The sequence below is a fragment of the Penicillium odoratum genome (genome assembly GCF_028828045.1).
Source record: "Penicillium odoratum strain IBT 22623 chromosome Unknown utg000005l_segment0_segment0, whole genome shotgun sequence".
Taxonomy (NCBI): domain Eukaryota; kingdom Fungi; phylum Ascomycota; class Eurotiomycetes; order Eurotiales; family Aspergillaceae; genus Penicillium; species Penicillium odoratum.
Window position 1 is genome coordinate 3779888 of NW_026643147.1, and position 21864 is coordinate 3801751.

Here is a 21864-nt window from a genome sequence, read left to right on the forward strand (position 1 = left end):
TCACACATCAATCTTGTGTGAGCCGGGGTAGGTCGAGAATGCAAAAGCAGACTGGGCATCCCTTGACATAGTGACCAACTCGGCATCCAGGCACTTACATCATTACTTGCCCCTTCCCGAAGCCCTTCAATCCAGATCTTCCTCCTCCTTGCTTGAAGACAGATAGAACCGACCAGGGGGCTTACCAGGCTCCTCGTACTCAATTGTTAAGCGGGAGAGATGGCCGAGCAAGTTCTCAATCTTGATCTCACCCTTGCTGCGCGTCTGGCGACCGAGGTCATCGAGCCACTGAATCTTGTTGAGAACGTAATAGACGAGAGCAATAACAACCTCCACGCCCAGCGAAAAGCCCCAGATACGGACTACAGTCACGATATCTGTCCATCCGTCCTTGGTCTCGACATATGAGTCATGAGGGTCTGACCTCATATCCTGGTTGGTAAACCATCCGAACAAACAGAATATCGTTGCGAGGATGTCCACGCCCAGTATAGCGCACACCAGTTGAAGTGATGGCCAGGTTTCGATACCACGTGTCACGAAAATAAGCCAGTTCTCTGTAAGCGCCACTTCCAGGAATAGGACTTCTTGAATAGAGCCCCAGTTTTGGATGATGCCGCCCGATTTGAGGAACATACTTCCACGAACGACCCAGGTGCCTAAGGCAAGCAGTACGCCGAGGATTGAAGAGATGAACCAGATTTTGGGGAGTTGCCATTCCACAGGACGGAGTTCAAAGGAGGCATGGTCATATGCCACAGCGACAGTTGCGAGATCGGCAAATAAAGCCAGGAAGACGATGAGCTCAACACGGATGCTTTCGTTAAGGATAATCATCGATGTCACTAGGTAGATTTCCAAGTGCAAGCATAGCGCAATACGATACTGGATATAAGCTTTCATGCGATGGAAGATCTGTCTTGCAACTTTGATAGAGTCGATGATCGTCGACAAGCCGGGTTCGAGAAACACGATATCCGATGCTGTTTGTGCTGCTTCTGATGCACCTTCGACAGCAATACCACAGTCCGCTTTCTTGAGCGATGGAGCATCGTTCACGCCATCTCCAGTCATAGCAGTCAAATGGCCTCGTTCTTGAAGCATTTGCACCACTTGATACTTATGCTCAGGGAAAACTTCCGCAAATCCATCCGCTTTTTCGACTAGATCCCCAGCCATAACGCCGCTCAGACCACCGTGAATAAGCTTATCCGCGGTAAAGACTTTAGTGCCCAAGGCCAGCATCTTACAGGTCTCTTTCGCAATAGCAAGAGCGTCGCCCGTGAGCATCTTAACACTGATACCAAGATTCTGTGCTTCGCTGATTGTCTGAGCTGTATCTTCGCGAGGAGGATCAAACATAGGCAGCATTCCTAGAAGAATCCAGTCTTCACCCTCCTTTTGAACAGCCACTCCAAGTGAGCGGAAGCCACGATGGGCAAATTCTTGTGCTTTTTCCTTGTAGTGATCCGATGTTTCCTTCGAGCAGTTTGTTAGCGCCAGCACTGCCTTCGGGGCTCCCTTTGTGCAAGTATATCGAATTCCGTCACACGTAGCCACAGTCACAATTCGCTTAGAGACAGGGTCAAATGGTGTGAACTTTTCGGTTCTCCATCCACGGCGTAGGATTTCTCGTGCCTTGGGATACTGTCTGAGTGACAGGACGGTGACTTTGTCAATTGGGTCCAGCGATTCAACATTATGCGAAGATGCAAGCACAGCAACAGCAAACATCCAGTCCACATCCACACCTTCAGGCACGTATGGATCACGGATACTGAGTTTATTGGCTGTCAGAGTTCCGGTTTTGTCTGAGCAGAGAATATCTACACCCTAGATACTGGTTAGCACTGATCTCGTCAGCCCATGTAGGGATGTACCTACAGCCAGAGATTCGATGGCAGTCAGTTTCTGCACAATTGCTTTCTTCTTCGCTAGGTAAGCAGCACCCACGGCCATTGTCGTAGTGGTGACGACGGGAAGACCGACAGGTACACCGATAATCAGCAAGGATAGAGTGTAGTGAAGTAGTGTCTGTTGTCCGGGAGAAGCGATAGGGATGTGACGGAAAAAACCACCAATCCACGCAGCCAGAATCCATGTCATCACAAGGAATAAGAGAGACGTTCCGATATTGTCCATGACGAGTTCGAAGTGGCCTGCGCCCTTAGCAGAAGCCACCATAGTCGCAGTGCGGCCAACAAAGGAAGTTCTTGCACCAGTTTGAACTACGGCGTAGGCCTTGCCACGCTTACAGCCTGTCGTGTAGAAGATCGGATCACCCATATAACGATCCACGGCCAGAGACTCGCCCGTGATTGCAGAGTGATCCGCGGCAAGAATGGGATAACCGCGTCGACGTGTTTTCGCCTTCTGTTTTTCTGCTTTGGTGTTGCTACTGGCGTCTCCACTTCCTTCTGCGGTTCCTTTCCCCTCGGGCTCCTCCTCCTTGACCTGTTCTTCTTCATCTGACTCAGATCCACCACCGAGCATGCCTTGCGCTTGTAGTTCGTTGAACTCTTCCCAGCCGTGGGGGTCATTGAAATCACAAATTACCTTGGCATCAGCCGGGACGACTTGACCTTCGGCCACGATGATCTAAAGGGCATATGTCAGTTTGCACGGTAGACCAATGAAAAAAATCATGGAAGGACTTTGACATACCACGTCTCCTGGTACTAGTTCCCGTGCCAAAATCTCCTGTTGGGTGCCTTCTCGTATCACAATTGCTCGCATGGCAATATCACCTTTCAGACTGGCAACCACATCGGCAGCTTGCTTCTCTTGATACCAACCGACAGCGGCATTCAGACACAGGATACCAATGATGACGCCAAAATCAACCCAATCATCCAAACCAGCGGCTAACAAGACAGCCAGCTCCATGACTTTAAAAATAATCAGCAGAATCCGAGACAGTACATCCGGTAATACTAACCGTAAAGAATGGGACCGCGAAAATAGGACAGAACCTTGGCGATAGGGTTTTCCCTCTCAGACGTCAGTTCATTCCAGCCTGACCGGCGACGGCGATTGTTCACATCTTCAGTGGATAAACCATGGTGGATGTCGGTGGTGAGCCAGTCGTCTGGGAATTCAGCGGCACTATCGTCAACTCTCTTGACACGAACCCTGCGCTTTTTCCATGGCGCATACCACAGCCTTTTCTCTTCATATTGAGCTTCGTCTTCCTGGTTGGCATTCGCAGCTTGGAAGGTTGATACATACTTGACGAGCTTTCCGTACTCGTCCAGTTGAGCATAGTCATCCTTCAGTGAAGCTCTGGAAATGCGGGAACCACGTCTACCACCATCAGCTCGCTCAGCATCACCATGACTTGCCATATTGGCAGGCAGCGTGATGGAAAAGGACGGTTGATTGGATCGGGTGAGGAACAAGAGGTGGTCGAAGTGTGAGGAAATAAATCGAGGAAGCTTCCGGCAGAAGCAGGAACAAACGATACAAAGGGATATTAACTCGACCTGCCACATTAGACATCAATAATCACTCCAAAGGTAAACAGCGGAGCTGAGACTACCGGAAGTACTAGGGACGGTTTCTCAAAAGGTTACAAGATTCTTCCTTTTCCCACTCAGTCAATCATGCTGACGTCGTTGGAGCTGAATGTATTAGGTTCACCCCCTGTAGAGACAACAAATCCCTAACAGGTCCTGATACATGAGACCTTGGTTAGAACTATCCGAACGAACCTTCTTGAGGGCGGGTTGATATAACCATGGAAATGTCGCACAATGAGCCAGTGGGATGTTTAGCTAGTCATCCCCCCCATGGAAATGCGCGAAGGTTCCATCAGCCAAGACGTGGAACATTGTATAAGCTTTTGACGGAGAAACATGTACGAAACAAGAAGGTTGTACACAGTGGAGATGACGGGCACACCCTTTAGCGTAGCCGGTCTTTTCCGCCATTGGCCAGATTCACTATAGTTGATATAGCCTAGACAGAACGAACTTTGAAACTTCAATGATAGGGAAGCTCCCTCATCTTATATGGGCAAAACAATAAAGATGAACGACTTTTAATTGGTTAGATTATATCTATCTAAGCCAGTATCTGTTCATGCCACATTTATAACACGTTTTCACATTCCGCATCTCTAACGCGAGTCATTACTTTTGCTTGCCGGTAGGGATGTTGAAGAAGACGGCAGGAACACCAGGAGCAGGGGCCCGGTCCACACGGTAGAAGCCCTTGCGGTCGAATTGGATGATGTCGCCAACCTTGACCTCAGAGATGTTACCGTCGGCCAGAGCACTCACACGGAACTCGGTGTTGAAGTTGAGAACATCCTCCAGGACATCCTCCTCGGCCAGGGAGTCCTTCTTCAGCAAGTAGTCGAAGTCTACCAGCTCAACGGGGACCAAATTCTGGCCTTCAGTAGCGAGCCAGGTAACCTTCTTTTCGGTCTTCTTAACATCACCAGCCATATGGAGCTCAAGCTCGAGATCGGTGACGTTGCCGGCAGCATCAGTGGAGATCTTGCGCACAATGGCATTACCCCAGTTCATAAGAGTGATCTCCTCATCTTGCTTGAATGTCTTAGCATCAACCTGCTCCAGCACAACAGTGGAGCTGAAAGCGACAATCTTTTCGCCCACTGCGGGGTTCTTGGCGTGCTTAGCTCTCTTCTCAGTGTAAGGAGTGGCTGGGCCACCAGTGATGGTTGCCTTGACGATATCCGTGCTCTCAATCGCAGTGTGGCGAGGAGCAACGGGGTCAATATACTTCTTGTTGGTAGCCCAAATCAAAGCCCAATCGAACAAAGTAACGTTCTTGGAGGGACCCTGCTTGAGAATGAATTCCCGGAGTGCAGGAATGGTCATACCACGTCGTCGAATACCCCGGATGGTCGGGAAGCGAGGATCATCCCATCCCCAGACGACACCACTCTCAACAAGCTTAGTCAGCTTTCTCTTAGAGAGCAGAGTTCGGATGAAGTTCATGCGAGCGAAGTCCCACACTTGCACATTGCGCAGGCTCAGAGCTTCCAGCATCCACTGGTACTGCGGGTTACGATCACGGTACTCGATGGCTAAAAGGGTAAAAATTAGTAAATACGGTGAGTCAGTAAAACAAGGGAATGACATACTTCGCAGAGCGTGGGTCACACCCTCCATAGAATCAACGACAGGGCAGGCGAAGTCGTAGGTTGGGTAAATGACCCACTTAGCGCCAGTTCGGTGGTGAGGAGCAGGGTTGCAGCGGTAGATGACAGGGTCACGCATGGCCTTGTTCTTATCCTCGAAGGAGATCTTCGCGCGGATACACCAGCGCAGACCCTCGGGCGTACCCTTCTTCATCTCCTCAAAGTGCGCCAGAGACTCCTCGGGGCTGAGTTCACGACGCTGGCTGGGCAGGCCATCCCAACGCTGGGCAGCCATCGTCTCCTTGTCAGTGTCGTCTGCATACGCCTTGCCGGTCTTGATCATAGTAATGCAGTAGTCGTACACTTTTACTCGTTAGTAAGACGTCATGCGTGCAGGCCAGTGGGTATTTTCTCACGTTCATCGAAGTAGTCGGAGGTGTAAGAGACCTTGTTAGGCTTGATACCCATGAGTGCTGTTGTAGATAGTCAGCGATTTACCTTAAAACAACAATACTACTGGCAGAGTCCACTAACCAAGATCTTCCACAATAGCGTCCTGGAACTCCTGCTTCTCGTTCGAGGGATTGGTGTCATCGAAACTGAAAACAAGATAAGCATTTTGCATAGTCTCCGTTGACTTTAACGCGAAATTCATACCGGAGCAGAAGGGTACCGTTGTACTTCTCGTGAGCGAAGTCTGTATAGATTTGTTAGCACATTAAGTAAGTGGTCGTTTGGTAATATCAAACACACAGTCGTTCAACAAGGCAGCCTAGCAAAAGAGTTAGCTTTGAGGACATCTGAGTGGTACATAATAAGAAATTCGAACCTTTGCGTGACCAATGTGGAGGTATCCACTGTGATATGAATTAGTACACAAGACATGATGTGGCTTAAATAGACTCACGAGGGCTCCGGGGGGAAACGGGTAACGACACCGTTCTCAGTGTTCTTCAGAGCAATGTCGTAGTTGGCACCCTCCTTAGACTTGGCAAGCTTCTTCTCGCGAGCGACGGCATTCAGAGCCTCAACAGCGGAAATGGCCCAGGGACAAAGCTCCTCCAAGAATTTGTACCAACGGGTCAGGTTGACGAGAGTGCCGCGCTTCAAAGCCGCAGCGGCGACACGGTTGCCACGAAGGGCACCCCAGATGGCGATATCGGCGGTAGACAGGGAGTAACCGGAAACAAATGATCGCATCAGAAGGTGGGTGTCTTAATAATCTCAGTTAGCAATTCGACTTCGGTTGAGGTACCCCATGGTCCATACCGAGGCGCTGCAGGAGAGGATCCAAAGCCTTGAAGTCCAAGTTGTCGAGAGACTCCAACTGGGAGATCCATTCATTCTCCTATATAGAGTATTCATATTAGGTCTCTATGACTCAGTCGGTCCAACAGCGGGGTAGCTCACCAGCTTGGTATCCTTGCCAACCAGGAATGGGAACTGAGCACACAGCTCCTGGATGGCCGGAATAGTGCCGAAAACAGACTTTTCACCAGTCTTGAACTGGACGATAGCCTTGTCACCTTCACTGAGGAGGGCAGAGTCCTCATAAGTAATGTTGATGACTGGGGCTCTATACAGGATTTAGTATAGTAGTAATGTTGAAAGAACAATATCTATACTTACGGGCGGGCCTCGTTGATTGAGGTTGCGATAAGCACCACAGGCAGCAGTGCAGCCTGGCTGGCACGAGTGGCCACGTTCAGCTCGAATTGGTTCATGATGCACCTGTGTAGAGCAGAAATGGTGAACAGGAATTTGGAGGGGCATCAATTACTCACTATCGGCGCCGCATCGACCGGAAGTTTATTTCTCCGGGCCGATAGCTTTCCGTCAGAAAACAGTCGGAGCCTCCATTGTCGTGCCCACCCAACGACCCTTAGCAATGTCGTCCTTTGGCGCAGTCATGCCCACCGCGGCACGCGGAATTCTATCATCATGCCGTCTATCACTCCGGGAGAAGGCCATTGCCCCGGCTTTCTTAGGCATTCAACAGGTCCGAGGCTTCAAAGACCAGAAGAAGGGTAAGGGCAAGGGAAAGAGCCAGCCCAAGACAGACCGCAAGGGAGCTCGAGAGTTCCAGCAGAAGAATCTGAAGGATATGGAGCGGTTCGCGCTATGTGATGCGATGCGGTAAGTCCCTTCTAGACCCTCTATACAATTACCTATCCGTTCGGCTTTTGACATCTGTCTCCGCAACAGCTTTATCCGGGCAACTGAAGTTGGTCGCGAGCCTACGGTTTCGAAATACGAAATTCACATCCGTCTTCGAACAAGAAAAGATGGCCCTGTCATCCGAAACATGATCCGATTCCCTCACGCCGTTCAAACCGAATCCCGAATCTGTGTCATTTGTCCTCCCGGATCAAAGCAGGCAAAGGAGGCCCTTGCTGCGGGTGCTGTCCTTGTTGGAGAGGATGAGGTGTTCGAGGCTGTCAAGGCAGGAAAGATTGAGTTTGACCGGTGTCTTGCTCACCCAGACAGTTTGCCGGCGCTGAACAAGGCCGCACTGGGACGAATCCTCGGTCCCCGTGGTCTTATGCCTAGCGTGAAGACTGGTACCGTGGTTGATGATGTCGCATCTCGTGTTGAGATGCTTCGCGGTGGTACCGTCTACCGTGAGCGTGACGCTGTTATTCGTCTTCCCATTGGGCAATTGGGATTCTCGCCTGAGCAGTTGCGGGACAACCTGCGCACAACGATTGAGCAGGTCAAGAAGGATGCTGCTGCGCTCAATGACCGTGTCAACAAGGAGGTCTACGAAGTGGTAAGGCGACTTCATTTCCTCGGCCCCTGGACCCCCAGCTAATGTTCGCAATAGGTTCTGAGCTCAACCCACGGCCCCGGCTTCAGCCTGAACGGAGAGTTCACAACCGATGACTCTCCTCCAACCTCTGCCTTGACTGGCGTGTAAAATACCATTTGTCTTATATTCGCTTGGCGTGTACAAATTATTGTTTTGTTTTATTAGGAAAGGACATGGTGTATCATGGTATCATTTCTGTTCAATAGAAGACTCGCAAAACCGAACCTGAACTCCACGCTATGCAACTCCAGCTTATATCCAACTATTAGCGCGTTGCGGATATTATATTTTTAGGTTCTTCAGCGCGGCCACGGCACTGACATCCTCGCCCATCAAATCGTAGAGATGCAAGACAGCCATGGTTCTTGCATCTCGCTTATCACCAACATGACTGGCCTGTTCCAAGGCAGTCTTCAAATCTAGTAGCACTGTAGCCTTGATCTTTGACACCCTTGGCTGTTGAGCGAGCAGAAATGGGTGGTCCTTGCCAACTGCCGTAGCGATGGATGTCAGGAAGACATATTTCTGGACATGTCGCTCCAGTCGCTTAAGTGGTACGAGAGCGGTGCCATCTTCCAGCTCCTCGTCATCACTTTCCTCGCTGCCATTGTCATATAGATCGGATTCCGCATCCGATTCGTCATTGATCGGAGTTCCATGCAAAGATGACTTGTCCTCAATCATTAACAGGTGTTCCAATTCCTCGACTCGGTCCGCATAGTCCAGTAGATTCTTGCCGACGTCCGCAAGTGACCGCAGTTGCCGCTTCTCGTTCAATAGTCCCTCCACCTCTCGGCGTCGCTCTTCTACTTTGTCACGAATTGACTGTACATCTCGCCGGAAAGATAGCAGGCCCACTTTGACTCCCTCGACCTTCTCCTCGCCTCCGCGCAATGCAGTGCCTAGGGATAGGAAGTCTTGGTAGTTCTCGTTGACCAGATCCAATAGCTCCTTGTTGAGCAATTGTTCCAAGCTCCGCAATTCCTGTCGTAGATCTTCAAGACTCTGATGTCGATTTGTTAAGGATGATAGGAAGGTAGTCGGGTCGAAATCAGGGGCAAGGAATGAAGCCCGGGATAACGGTTCGGGGAAGGGCAAGGAGGACGAATCCTCATCAAAATCCGAGCCAGACTCATCGGAGTCACCGAACTGAAGGGAGTTAGTCAATGATTCATCAATTCAAGTAAGGAGATAAGATTACCTTGAATCGATTCATGGCGTTGGCAGGGTCAGGTAGAGAGCGGTACCCGAAGCTGTTTTAGTGGTTGGAAGCTCGAAGTCCAACCATGTCATGTCTTGGCGTCTGTTTGGGTAGCGATTTCCGTTGTCATACGAAAGATCATTTTTAACCTCTTTCCTTTTACAACTTTGAGAATGCACTCTCCGAATCATCCGCTCAGACACTGCCAACGCATCAAAAGTATATGCAACTTGGATGCACCTCTCCTCGTGAGTGTATTGTAGACGTGTACTTCCTGTACTTCCCCCCACCCTACAAACCACTACAAAGCGGGGTTTCCCTCGGTCTACGCTGGCTTGCATTGAAAGCGTGACTCGGTACTCTAGATTGGCTCAGTATGGACTCTGAAACATTGTCCCCTCGCTGGGACAATCCTCGGCTGTCATCTTCTCCTTTCTCGCGGCCGGGATGGTCCCGATTATCTCCATCTTATGCACCGCCAACCAGCGATGCGGGTCCCTCACACCACGCGGATTGGCGTCACTATGAATATGCATTAGACGAGTCAGATAGATCTTACAGAACAAGCGCCCTGCATCAAAATCACAGTTCACGGCCTTTGTCCCGACGAGACAGGTCTGTCAACCCTGCTACGTATAGACAGCCGCACTCTGTACCATCACAGCCTGTTCTTGTCAGAGCATATTCCGGCAATGCGGAGGGTTCAACTGCAAGGTCGTCTAATATGTCTTCGCGCCGACTGTTCCCGTTTACGGGTTCAAAGAGTTCGGCCCACTCTCGCCCACCGGGCCCGCCTCTCCCCTCGGACAAAGATTTCAGTATCGAAAGTATACTGCAGGCTATCGAGCCCGATATCCGTGGGACCCTAGATTCCATTGCCGATATATGTGGACGAAGCAAGCTTAGTCTTGCTAATGAATATGGTAGCCATATTGCACCCCTCGGTGAAATCCGAGCACCCCCAAGTGGCCTGGTGCCCGTCGAAGAAGTTAGCACGAGTGAAGAACGGCGTGATGAAGGCGTCGTGATATTTGATGATGATCTTAACATCATGGAAGCTGGTCGTGACACGAATCCTTTTTCCTTCTACCGATATCTTGAGAATCTGCGGCAAGCTGCATCGGCGTTGGAGCGAAATGGAGATCCTGGTCCGCCAGGATTGGCACAGCCGACCCCTGCACGACCTACGGCTCCAGATAATTCCGCTATCGTAACGGAGGCGGATGCGATAAATCTGCCAAATACTCGAGAATTTGTTTCAAGACCGAAGCACTCGGGTCGAGACCTACTGGCTAAGCACGTCACCTCGGAGGATGAGTCTGCGCCACAAGACATTGTGACCCATGCTGTCGTCTCCGAGGTGCATCTGGATGCCCAGGCAGACGAAGGACATGCGGTTGGTGATATTGGTGGTCCTACTATGAGTTCTGCCTCTAGACACCCAAATCAGACGTGGCAAGCACCTGATTTTATACGCTCTCTACTTGGCTGGCAGCGCTGGACTGCACGGGTAGCTGGACCAGAGAATCAGCCTGCTTTACAATCAGCTGAGAGTCGTTTACGAGCTATGTTACAACAAGCAGCGGGTGACAGAACTATTTCTTCGTTGCCGTAGGCGCAGTTCTGCCGAACCTTTTCAATAACGAATTATGATGAATGATAATGAGGGTTCCTGCGATGACCATCAACTACTAGCATGTACTGTTTACTTTTCTGACTGTGTCATGTTACTCATTCAATTTTATTCCTTGTATTGAGTCTCATCTTAACGTTATGTTTAAGAGCTAACCACCTGTACAAACGCCATGATCAATGCACCCTTGGATCTAATCCAGATACCGCTGGAAACGAAAATCAACGAGAAAATCAACATCAAGTCGCGGCCTGCTCCAAACCTCCAACGATGGTCTTCGCAAACTCCTTAAAGCGGGGATACGACCATCCATCCTGATACCTCTCCACAAGCGGCCTATCATCCTGCTCAGCAGTCTCAACCTGTAGCTTCTCCGCCCCATCCTCACCCTCCATCTCATCATCCTCATCATCACTAACCTCCATCTTCCCTTCAACCAACTCCCCAAACTTAACATCAACCGGCACTTTTCCCAAAAACGGAATCCCAAGCTGCTGCGCCATGACCTCTCCACCTCCACTCGAGAACAAATTACTCACCTCCCCACAACACGGACAAGCGTATCCCGACATATTCTCAATAACCCCAAGAATAGGAATATTAGTCTTAACACAGAAATTCGCCTCCTTGCGCACATCCGACGTCGCAACAGCCTGCGGCGTAGTAACAAGCACAGCACCCGCCAATCTAGGCAAATGATTCTGCGCCGCGAGTACCGCATCCGCCGTCGATAGTGTAAGTAATTGTTCCGCAAGCGCGATATGCTCATCACTCGTGCCGGGCGGTGTATCAATAAGCAAGTAATCCGTCGTACCCCAGGAGACATCAGAAAGGAATTGGCGAATCATGGCTGTTTTCTTAGGACCGCGCCAGATTACAGCGTCGCCGCGGTCTCGGAGGAGGAAGCCTAGGGACATGCAGTGGAGGGAGCCGCGAGGGGATGGAGAAGAGGTGGAGTCTTGGGTGGAGATTGTGTTGTGGACTGGGACTGGGAGCCAGCCTGCGGGGGATTGGGTGATCTTTGCATCTTCGAGGCCGACTAGGCGGGGGATTGAGGGGCCTGTTAGGTCGATGTCGAGGATGCCGACGGATTTGCCTTGTAGGGAGAGAGCGAGGGCCAGTTGGAGGGTGACGGAGGATTTTCCGACACCTCCTTTGCCGGAGAGGACCTGTGGTAGAGTTTTGTTAGCGATTGGACTGGTAGTCTTTCGATCTTTGGCTTCTTGTGCACACTTGCGGCGTTATCGATAAGGCGTGAGGGGCAACGGTTTTTTTCTTTCTCTTGCTTTGCGCAAAGGTGATTGCTGGGCTTTAAGAGGGAGCGCATTGTGTGTTTGTAGAGGACTTACCAGGACTATGTTCTTGACCCCGTCGAGAGACATCTTTTGTGTAGTGAAGATGAAGTAGCAAGAATGACTTCAGAGGGAAGATGAGTGGGGGTCCGAAGGTCGGATGCTTATCAATCTAGCTCTGAGTCTCTGACTAAAAGCAAAGCCATGGATGGATGCTTAGTTATTGAGCAATATATGGATTATATAATTTTTCTGTCTCCTTCATCTTTGCCTTTACATAGTCAGAAGGCAGTGGCTCTTATGTGTGGTAAATCATGAATGTAGAAAATCTACTTCCCCGCCAACAATCATTTTCAAGATCCACTAAGCTAAGCAAAATTAATGTATCACTCTATTTCCATTTCTGAACAACAACACCACCGCGCTTGAACTCGGGTAGAGCGCCGAGAGTTACCTCCCAGTCGTTCAGCTCTTTATTGGGGAATGTAGTCATCAGTACCCATGCGCGGTTACGGCCATCTGGTGTGGAGGCAGCGACGAATGCGTAGACGTCACCAATGGTAGCACTGGTATTGAAGCGGGAAGTCATACGAGTGCCATCCCCCAGTCGGATTTGGAGGGTCACGCTTGGTTGTGACTCGTCCACATCATGCCTTGGGGGGTAGTCACTAGAAGTGGGAGCTTTAGGCTCGGCGGGTGGGGGAGTAGACACTGGGATACCCGGGGTTGGGCTGCCGAGGCGCTGACCGGATCCAGAGAAGGGCTTGTACTTGGGCTTGGGCTTCACGTATTTCTCTTCGTGCTGTTTGAGCTCCACATCCACTTCCTGCCCAGCTTGCACATTCATGATCCCCAGCGGGGCACGACCCTGCCGAATGCCATCCAAGATCTCGGCATTGCGTGGGTCGTCCGATCGGTACAACTCGCCGTCATCGACTGAGAATCCATCGGACCAGAAGTGAAGAGTTCGTTGAACACGCTGAGGTCGTTGCGGGGGTGGGGCAGTAAGATCTTCAATTACGCGGCTGGGTGCCTCATCACCACCAAGAGTACGGGCGGTGCCAGTGAAATGGGATGGGCGTAACTCGGGTTCATCTGACTGAGGGGGCGGCGCGGCTCTGTTCACCGGTACATCAGTATCAAGAGTTATGCGCCGTAACCAGGTAATCTAGCAGACCTACCTCCGAGCCTTTTCCAGGATCTTCTTTTTCAGATCATCCGGGTTCTGCACAGCTAAACCAGACTTCTCTCCTCCGGCAAAGAAGTCTTGGTCTACCGAGCCATCGTCTTCTGAAGAATCGCCGCCACTTGTAGAAGCAATGTCTCCAAATGTCGCAAATTTCTTTTTGGGCGCTGCGCGCTTGGTAGCTGACGACTCGGCCGGAGCAGAAGATGTCGGGACAGCAGCACCCCCTAGCGATCGCCCCCCTGATGCTGTTCGAGTGGACTCTTCAGTTGGATTCATATCCTGCAGAGCCTCATCTTGCTCTTGGAAGAACTCGGCCACGGCGAGTTCGATGTCCCCGTTGTTGTTACCAAGGTATTCCACAGCCTGTCAAATCAAAACTCAACATCAGTAACCATAAGCTACTCCGAGTCCGGGTTTGGAGATTCAATACGTACCTCTGAGGCCGGGGCACCTGTCATGGCACAGAACTGAGCCACGATCTCATCCTGCTCTTTGGGGTAGTGGTCCATCTTGGCGCTTAACAGACGGTCTGGAATGGCCGTTGTAGGGATGATGAATATTAGTACGGTAGGAGGTCGAGTGAGGGTAATTCGGAGGTAGATTATGAGAAGACGCGTAAAATCAAATGACAAGCTAAGTTGTAGTAGCCAGCTAAACACCGCGGACAGTACGTCACTTGGCAATTGGTCAGCGGGACGAGATCTTCCGCCTTGAACACCTGAGGCCGAGATGGATCTATATAAACGACCTTATATGTAAGATATGGGTATTTCCGATGAAGAAAATGCCAAGGCAAGACTTTTCTTAGACAACATGTTATTAAGGAAGTATCCTTATATCATAACTTCAAATATTGCTTTCGTTTTGACAAACTGTCTTCCTAGTCATCTAATGTTTGGCTGACATAATCCACACTCGCAGTCATCCCGTGCCGAGCTGTCGGCCGATTTCCATGCAAACCCCCCCCCCCCAATTGTGATTCTTACTTGTCCCCATCTCCCTCTCACTCCAATCCATAATCAGTCATGGCATCTGATCCAACAGGCTCACGAGGTGAGCTTTATGATTCCACCGTGACCGTTCCCTCCGACTCGGAAAACTACTCAGCCAACCATGAGCTGTCTTCCTCTACTTCGAGCTCTCCTATGATCCTCTATACTCCTCCATCTATTTGGGGTGTCCTTCGCGGTGCAGCGATCAATCTATTTTTACCATTCGTGAATGGTCTGATGCTTGGGTTTGGCGAGCTCTTCGCCCATGAGGCGGCCTTCCGTCTGGGATGGTCAAACACCAAGGTAGGACTAGAGTTAACCCTATACCTTCATGAATGATATTGACCCATATGCTTTTTCAGATCTTCCCAACATACCGCAGATCTCATCCTGTTGGCCCTGGAATCGAAATTCGAGAGCTTCCTTCAGACCGGAGGCGAACCTACTCCGGTTTGAAGGATACGACTGCTCTCGAATAAATCCAGCGAATCTCCCTCTCTCATCCAACTCTCATTGTTAGAATGCGCTCTATCATCAATTAAAAATACCAGCATTTACTTGGAACCCAAAAATGGGAAATGTTCGATTGGAGTATTTCCTGTATCTAGGCGTTGCCTTGATATAGCACATGTACATAGAATCTCGTTTAGCGGAGTCTGGCGCCCTAGGAACTTTCTTATTACCTGCTATCAGAACCTTGAATTGTAATACTATTTACCTATGACCATTCTGTTCACTTTGCATCTACTCAACCCGGAACTCGGGCCATGTTTACTGACCGCTCTCCGCCCGGCAGAAAAGTCTCCCCGGGATTAGTCGCAGGAGGTTTCTCTTTGTACGTCTCACTCACTCCGTCCACCTATTCTCTACCACAATGATGGGTGCTACTGGTTTCAAAGGGGCCAGTATGGCCACTGCCATTGCTCGGCAAAGGCTCACTGCTTTCCCTCGGTCTTCTCGATTAGTATGTCGTCCCAATCACCAACTAATACACATCGGAGATTGACTGATCCGCCGCAGATGTCTACTTTCCGTACCCAGCGCGTGCGCCTGCCCGGAACGTCGGCTCAATTGATTCCAGGGTTCTCCGGTAATGCGTCCCGATGGGCAACACCGGCGATCGCTGGCCCGGCCGCTATCCGATTCAACTCTTCCCTCTCCGATCCCGCCGCGCCGGGCCAATTAACCGCTATCGACGACCTCTCTTCGATCGATATTGCGAGCCTCCCCGAGCAAATTGGATACCTGAAGACTCTTGGATTGGATTATGGTTGGGGAATCACATCGATCATGCAGTGGTCCCTTGAACACATTCACATGTACACCGGCCTGCCCTGGTGGGCCAGTATCGTCGGCTTGGGTCTTATGGTTCGTTTGGCGCTCTTGAAGCCGATGCTTGATGCCTCCCATAATGGAGCTAAGCTCAACAACCTCAAGTCCGTGACGAACCCAGTTCGGCAAAAAATGATGAGGGCCGCGCAAGCGGGTGATAACACAGAAGTCCAGCGGTGCAGAGCTGAGCTCTCGCAGATAAATCGCGACAACGGTATTAAACTATACAAGAGCTTCGTTCCTATGCTCCAGATCCCGCTGGGTTTTGCAATGTTTCGTATTATCCGAGGCATGACCACTCTCCCCGTGCCGGCCTTGTTAAATGAGCATGTTCTCTGGATGACCGACCTGACTGTGGCCGACCCCTTCTTGATTCTTCCTGCCATCAGTTCATTCTGCTTGTATCTTACTTTCAAGGTTTGTCAATCTTCTGCCCAGTCTTGACCATATCAGCCATTAACAATGCCCGTCACAGAAAGGAGGTGAGGTTGGTATGGCTGAGCTCATGAAAGGCCCCGCAGGCAAAGGCCTTCTCATTGGTCTCCCAGTCCTTACCATGGCTTTCACAGCTTTCATGCCCAGTGCTCTCCAGCTGTACTTTGCTGCTACAGGTGTCTGGGCTTGTGTTCAAGCCCACATTGTGAACAACCCCACATTCCGCCGCATGGCCCATATGGAAACCTTCCAAAACGTTCAGGAAACTAAGGCCGCGGAGGACAGTTTGTCGCAGCTAACTTTGCGTCTTCAACAAGAACAGCAGAAAAGGCTCCGTGAATTGCAGGCACAAGACGGCGAAGTTGATGCCTCTAAGATTAGCGCCATTGACAGATGGATGAAGGGTGGCAAGGATTATTTCAAGGCACTCCGCGAGCAAATCTCCAAGGCCGCGAACACCTCTCGTGGACCGGATACGAACGCTGATGGCTCCCCTGCGGCGCCACCACGCCTTACCGAGGCCCAGCGCAAGAGAGCGACAAAGGAAGAGGAGGAACAAGCCGCATGGGAGGCGGAGGAGCGCGAGCGCCGTAATGAGGAGCGTCGCTTAGCGCATAAGCGGGCGCTAGAGAACGATAGGGAGCGTGCGAAGAGTTCGCTGCGGAGACATCAGGAGAAGGCACGACGGAACTGATGTTGAATATGTATAAACTGTAAAATATGGCGCTTTGCTTCGCATTTTCATTCTGGTGTACTATGTACTACAAGTTTAGAATTTATTTTTATCTTATTGATATGCGCAGCTCTAATGCAGTATTTAAGCCGTGTATTACGCATAGGTCAAACGTGTATCTGATAGGTACTATGTAATCTAATCGTCTTATCTTATATCAAGGTTCACCTGCCCAGGTGGCCTTCGTACACATACTCCTTTCCAACCAGCAATCTACAACTCATGCGGTTTGCATGGGAATGGAAGTCGCAGACAAAGGCAAACTCTCCTTCTCACTCTCTTCCACAAAAACAGCCTTTTCCAACTTGGCTGTCATCTTCGCGCAAAAAGTATCCACATACGCCGTCCAAGCTGCCGCACAAGCATAAACAAGTCCAATCCAAACGGGAATACTAACACCAACCACCCACGGCGACCTTAACGGTAACCAGTCATCCCTAACATCATCCGTGCCGGGCTCAGGGCCCTTCCATGGCTGTCCAGTAATACCATATAACATCCAACAAAGCACAACGCGCAACATCGTTCCGTGGATGAGGTATACGGCGAAACTCTGCTTGCCCAGCCAGAGTAGGACGCGGTTTGCCAGGAAGTCTTTTGTAGATGGGGAAAGGTATATTGCCAGGATGATCATATCGATTCCAATGGCTGTGTAGCGTTTGCCGATATTGACATCAGGAGGGAAGATGTATGTTGCTGCGTTGAGCATGACGTTCGACCAGGTTGCCCATTCCGGATGTTCGCCTGGGTATGAGGCAATCAAGAGCCCCAAGATCGCGAGAGGAAAAGTGATAAGTTTGCGAATGTAGCGATGTGTTTGTACCCAGTTTTTGAGAGTTGTGTTATAGGAGAGATCGCTAAGAAGCATACCATATACAGCCTGCATTTGGAAGGTTTCTATATAACCGATTTTCGTCAGCTTCCACATTCGCCCTCGCAAGTTTGAACGTTTGAATGAGCACTCACCAGTGTTCTTCGCCGCATCCTGATGAAAATAAAGCATCATCCCAACATAAATCATCATCCTCCAACGACAGCGCACAAAAATTGTCGCAACAATCAATATATAAATCAGCATTGAAGCCTTAAGCAACGGCAAAAGAGCCCACTGATGATCATCATAAGCCATAACACCCGTCGTCCACGTCGACAAGAAGTTCCCTCCCAATCTCAAAAGCTCTTTCCAAAATGAATCCTCCAATTCCGGCGACGCATACCGACACCACCAGCAATCCGACCGATTCGCAACAACAAACCCACCAAACTGCGCAACAATCCACGAGATCACCAACGCAATAGTAGCGGGAAAGATAAGACGCGGAGGCCGTCTAAATGCACTCTTCCCAACCGTGAATAATGCAGCGCCTTTATCTCCAGACCGTGATTGTTTGAGTGGTTTCAAGGCGCAGACGTAACCGGTCAAGAAGGCAAAGATCGTGACGCCTATTCGGCCTTGCCAGGGAATTCGGAAAATGGGTTGTTGAAGGAGTCGGGGTGGTGTATCTGCTGTATCCCTTGGGGAGAAGAGTTTGTAGTCCCATGCGCGAGCTAAATGGGTTAGAACTACCAGGAAAGAGGCGATTCCTCGTAAACCCTGAAAAGATAAGTTTTGGTGTCTGTGGATGGGTTTTTTGAGATTACTTACATCAATCCATTTGACACTTTTTCGTGGATCGCCTTTTGTGGAGGAATCGCCTGGATTCCATAGGGATGAGGCGATATTGTCTCTTAAACGAGTGTATTGGTATTTTGAATGAAATAACGGCATGATGTGTATAGGAAGTGTGAGAGAGTGAGAAAAGCAAGAGTGGAATCTAAGTGAGAGTAGTAGTAAAAAGTGTGAATAGATCAAGATATCTGATCTCCATAGAAATGGACGCTACACATCCAGGGCAGCGAGGACTAAAGAATGACTGACAGAATGACCAAAGAAAGGAAAGAAAAGTCATATCATAACTACAAATTCGCCAAGAAAGGGGCATGAAACCATCACTCCTGACGTGGCAAAGAGGTAATTTAGTCTATACGAAGGCTTAATGGCGCCACATCCCTTCGAGTGTTTTGGCTTAGGAATTGGAGACACTAAGCCCCAACGTGGTTACTCTACATTGTTGATCAAGACAATAACACACATCATTGGTATGGAGGAGTCGATTGTTATGCAGGGAAAGGGGATTGGAGAGACTATGTATGCCCTTGCAGCAGCAAAACACTGCCTTGGCGTGCTATAGATTATCAATTTCAATGCGAAGGTTTTCTATTGAATAATATAGAGTCTTTAGTTGACTGCACCTGATCAGTATATGGATGTCCATCTAGAATTTATACGTGTCTGCTACCTAGTATGTTATACCTATACCGATGTTTCCGATGTTTGTATGCATATATTTATCGAATAGGCGTCGTTACATCCCGCCAAGAATCTCCCTCCTAGATCCACAGGCTCACCTGATGAACGGAATGCTCGTTCTAAGATTAGAATTAAAACTGGCCATGGCCTGAGTAACTTGAGTACATAGGATTGAACTTCGAAGCAATGCCTTTGTAAGTGTGCATATGAATAAGGAACATTTGAACGCCAAAAACACCATGGTATCGGTTTTCTAGCCCGTAAAACATAAAACAGATTCCCCTGGAATGCGAAAGTTCGCAGCCAAATGGTAAAATGAACCCCGATGCGCCGCGCAATGAATAAAATAAGAAGATCTTAGCGGAATAATCTGCGTCCGCCAACGCTGCCGGAACTCCATGTAAATGCACCCTTGACCCCTAGATTATCCATACTCATTCCCGAGAAACCAACACCGCCACCTTCACCATTTCGCTTCGCCCGTCGCTGAGCTTCCCGCAAGTGCGAGGGCAAAAGCTGACCTCGGTGTGGGTTGGGCGGTGGGCGGAATTCACGTCGCGGGCGCAAAGGCACCGGAGAAGAGTTGGAGTTGAGATTATAACCGTATTTGGGGGAAGACTCTGTCTTAATGCCATTTCCTAGGCCCGATGACGGGCCAGGTGTACCAGATGGTGTTGATGTTGTTGATTTGGCCATTGCTTCGGCTTGTGCTTGTGCTTTGGCCTGTGCAGCTTGCTCCGCAGCGGCTTCTTCGGCATCAAAGGCAGCACGCGTCGCTTGATCATGTGCCTCGGCCCATTCGGCCTGAACGGTTCGCGCTTTTTCAATTATCTCACCGGCGAAGACCTTGGTGAAACCATTAACCGATGTGACCACACTGGCCGGGACGGACTGGGAGAGTGCATGGTTGACAATTCGACGAAGGGATTCCTTGCGCAGCTTTGCGCGCTTAAATAGATCATATCGCTCGGATTGGAGAGGATTGAAGGCGTCCACCAAGATCCTGTATGGTAACACAAGGTCAGTAACCATAAACCACCAGTAGTTCCGGAAGAACAAGACATACGCAAGATTCTTTTTTTCGGCCTCCGTATCTGTAGCGCCTTCTTCACGACCCAGAAGCTCCCCCTCATCATCATCGTCATCATAATCATCTCCATCGTCAGCTGCTCGCCCACCACCCATTCCTCCCCGTACTGAGCCCTCCGCATCTGCAGACCCAAATCGACCAGCATCGCCAGTTCGTGTGCTCATCGCATCATCCCGCTCACGTTCCTTATCAGCCTTGCTCTTCCGCCCGCGCTTTTTGCCACGCGCCGCATTGGCGAAAACTCCATCCACGCTTGTCCCGCCCAGACTCCCAGTGAAACTGCCTGTGACACTACCGGCATCACTAGTACCGGCGAAACTGCGCTCTGTTGGTTCGAGATTTGCTGGGAAAGAAGTCTGGCGAAGTGGGTGCATGCGCTGTTTCTTGCCAATAGGTTGGGAAGTGGTGGATGAGATGGAGGGGCGTTTGAGAGAGGTAGTTGGAGTTTGGTAAGGTGGTGGTGACGACATTTTGAAGCTATTGACAGGGGATCTAATGGATTCGTCGAAATGAATGTAAGATGACTGAATTGATCCAGTCTGGCGCAATAGGGACAGAATCCGAAGTGATGCGCCCGGAAATGGAATTGTTCGATGGGCGTTAAGAAACTCGCGCCTTTCAGTTTATCGGGAGATGCCATTGCTCTAACTCAATATGTCGGTCTATACCGCTTACCTTTTTCGGAATAGTTCCAATATCTTGTTAACCAATCAGCTTACGATAGGTATACATGTAATGAGTCCTTAACTTTATTTTCATTTTTCTTGAATCCACTCAGGCATTGCTATTGATGAGATCATATATCGAAAGCCTTCTGGGGAAATTCTCGGTACAAGGTCATCTGATCATCATCTAGATCGTCCCAATCAAGCCTGCGAGCATGTAAATTTTGGTGATAGCTCTGAACAACGAATTGGTTTGACTGGCGGAAGACGTCCTGCAAGATCTCGATAGGAAACATGTCCAAAGACGGAGGTATGGATGCCGTTTTGTCGTGTGGGGTTTTTTCCTTTGATACAACGGTGAAAGAGGTTGAGAACCTTAGAAAATCGCTTCCAACAGTCATGAACCATGGCATATGTACAGTACAGTCGCTCATAGGGACCAAAGGGACAAAACCTTTCATCGATGCAGCTGGGCCTATTATATAAAATATTTATGAAGCGAGTTCTCCCCTGCCAATGCTCTCGCTACCATTCATCAATGATGTCGCAGAATTCTTCAGGATATGGTCCTGAAAGAGGGGATATGGTCCTGAAAGAGGAACATCCGGATCACGAAGCATTGGGTAACAATATGAGGGCGAGTCTCCTCTAATAAGAGTGAGCCGACTTAGCAACGTTCAGCTCAGTGACATATAACACACATGCATAGATGTTGGTTTTGTCTCTGCAATTTTCAGTACCCGCTCCTGAGGATTGAGTGTAGCTGCTTTGGAAGCTATCACAGGGATCGCTCCGCGTAGGATAGGGATTAGCTTCATCCGTCCAAATAGGTGCACATGAAGGGTCTGGAAGTGTTTTGAGCAAGTTGGAGGTACATGTATATGTATCACCTGCATCCAAAATGTGAGAATTGCCTCTTTTGGAGTTCTATACATAGATCAATTTGAAGAGGCTCTCAATTAATCTCCAGGGCGAAGTATCTATGGATGTGAGAGTCAATGGACGGGTCGAAATGCAGAAAAATATACGCGGTAGC

At 49.7% G+C, this 21864-nt stretch overlaps 11 protein-coding genes across 11 annotated transcripts; 4 read left to right on the forward strand and 7 right to left on the reverse strand.

Moving 5' to 3' along the window:
* Positions 1–126: 126 nt before the first annotated feature.
* On the reverse strand, positions 127–3344 carry N7520_006953 (putative plasma membrane H(+)ATPase; the record flags this gene model as incomplete). Its single annotated transcript, XM_057140887.1, has 4 exons — positions 127–1833; positions 1885–2598; positions 2665–2888; positions 2939–3344. 4 exons carry the CDS (start codon positions 3342–3344, stop codon positions 127–129), a joined length of 3051 nt encoding a protein of 1016 aa, XP_056994893.1.
* Positions 3345–4130: 786 nt separating this feature from the next.
* Positions 4131–6831, reverse strand: N7520_006954 (glutamate--tRNA ligase GUS1; the record flags this gene model as incomplete). Its single annotated transcript, XM_057140888.1, has 11 exons — positions 4131–5053; positions 5111–5470; positions 5524–5580; positions 5642–5706; positions 5765–5804; positions 5861–5879; positions 5937–5964; positions 6015–6321; positions 6377–6455; positions 6518–6683; positions 6737–6831. The coding sequence occupies 11 exons, from the start codon at positions 6829–6831 to the stop codon at positions 4131–4133; spliced, it is 2139 nt and encodes a 712-aa protein (XP_056994894.1).
* Positions 6832–6995: 164 nt separating this feature from the next.
* Positions 6996–8024, forward strand: N7520_006955 (mitochondrial 54S ribosomal protein uL1m; the record flags this gene model as incomplete). Its single annotated transcript, XM_057140889.1, has 3 exons — positions 6996–7243; positions 7313–7877; positions 7932–8024. The coding sequence occupies 3 exons, from the start codon at positions 6996–6998 to the stop codon at positions 8022–8024; spliced, it is 906 nt and encodes a 301-aa protein (XP_056994895.1).
* Positions 8025–8198: 174 nt separating this feature from the next.
* On the reverse strand, positions 8199–9132 carry N7520_006956 (COG2 family protein; the record flags this gene model as incomplete). The annotated part of the gene is made up of 2 exons (XM_057140890.1): positions 8199–9065; positions 9118–9132. 2 exons carry the CDS (start codon positions 9130–9132, stop codon positions 8199–8201), a joined length of 882 nt encoding a protein of 293 aa, XP_056994896.1.
* A 361-nt stretch (positions 9133–9493) lies between these two features.
* On the forward strand, positions 9494–10732 carry N7520_006957 (uncharacterized protein; the record flags this gene model as incomplete). Its single annotated transcript, XM_057140891.1, has 1 exon — positions 9494–10732. One exon carries the CDS (start codon positions 9494–9496, stop codon positions 10730–10732), a length of 1239 nt encoding a protein of 412 aa, XP_056994897.1.
* A 257-nt stretch (positions 10733–10989) lies between these two features.
* N7520_006958 (Mrp/NBP35 family ATP-binding protein) lies at positions 10990–12132 on the reverse strand (the record flags this gene model as incomplete). Its single annotated transcript, XM_057140892.1, has 2 exons — positions 10990–11919; positions 12100–12132. 2 exons carry the CDS (start codon positions 12130–12132, stop codon positions 10990–10992), a joined length of 963 nt encoding a protein of 320 aa, XP_056994898.1.
* Positions 12133–12433: 301 nt separating this feature from the next.
* On the reverse strand, positions 12434–13740 carry N7520_006959 (protein phosphatase regulator SHP1; the record flags this gene model as incomplete). The annotated part of the gene is made up of 3 exons (XM_057140893.1): positions 12434–13160; positions 13224–13594; positions 13666–13740. The coding sequence occupies 3 exons, from the start codon at positions 13738–13740 to the stop codon at positions 12434–12436; spliced, it is 1173 nt and encodes a 390-aa protein (XP_056994899.1).
* A 516-nt stretch (positions 13741–14256) lies between these two features.
* Positions 14257–14702, forward strand: N7520_006960 (TOM13-domain-containing protein; the record flags this gene model as incomplete). Its single annotated transcript, XM_057140894.1, has 2 exons — positions 14257–14526; positions 14586–14702. 2 exons carry the CDS (start codon positions 14257–14259, stop codon positions 14700–14702), a joined length of 387 nt encoding a protein of 128 aa, XP_056994900.1.
* Positions 14703–15097: 395 nt separating this feature from the next.
* On the forward strand, positions 15098–16684 carry N7520_006961 (membrane insertase OXA1; the record flags this gene model as incomplete). The annotated part of the gene is made up of 3 exons (XM_057140895.1): positions 15098–15187; positions 15244–15972; positions 16031–16684. 3 exons carry the CDS (start codon positions 15098–15100, stop codon positions 16682–16684), a joined length of 1473 nt encoding a protein of 490 aa, XP_056994901.1.
* Positions 16685–16943: 259 nt separating this feature from the next.
* Positions 16944–18491, reverse strand: N7520_006962 (acyltransferase family protein; the record flags this gene model as incomplete). Its single annotated transcript, XM_057140896.1, has 2 exons — positions 16944–18317; positions 18369–18491. The coding sequence occupies 2 exons, from the start codon at positions 18489–18491 to the stop codon at positions 16944–16946; spliced, it is 1497 nt and encodes a 498-aa protein (XP_056994902.1).
* A 939-nt stretch (positions 18492–19430) lies between these two features.
* N7520_006963 (transcription initiation factor TFIID subunit 11 family protein) lies at positions 19431–20633 on the reverse strand (the record flags this gene model as incomplete). Its single annotated transcript, XM_057140897.1, has 1 exon — positions 19431–20633. One exon carries the CDS (start codon positions 20631–20633, stop codon positions 19431–19433), a length of 1203 nt encoding a protein of 400 aa, XP_056994903.1.
* Between the last annotated feature and the right edge of the window lie 1231 nt (positions 20634–21864).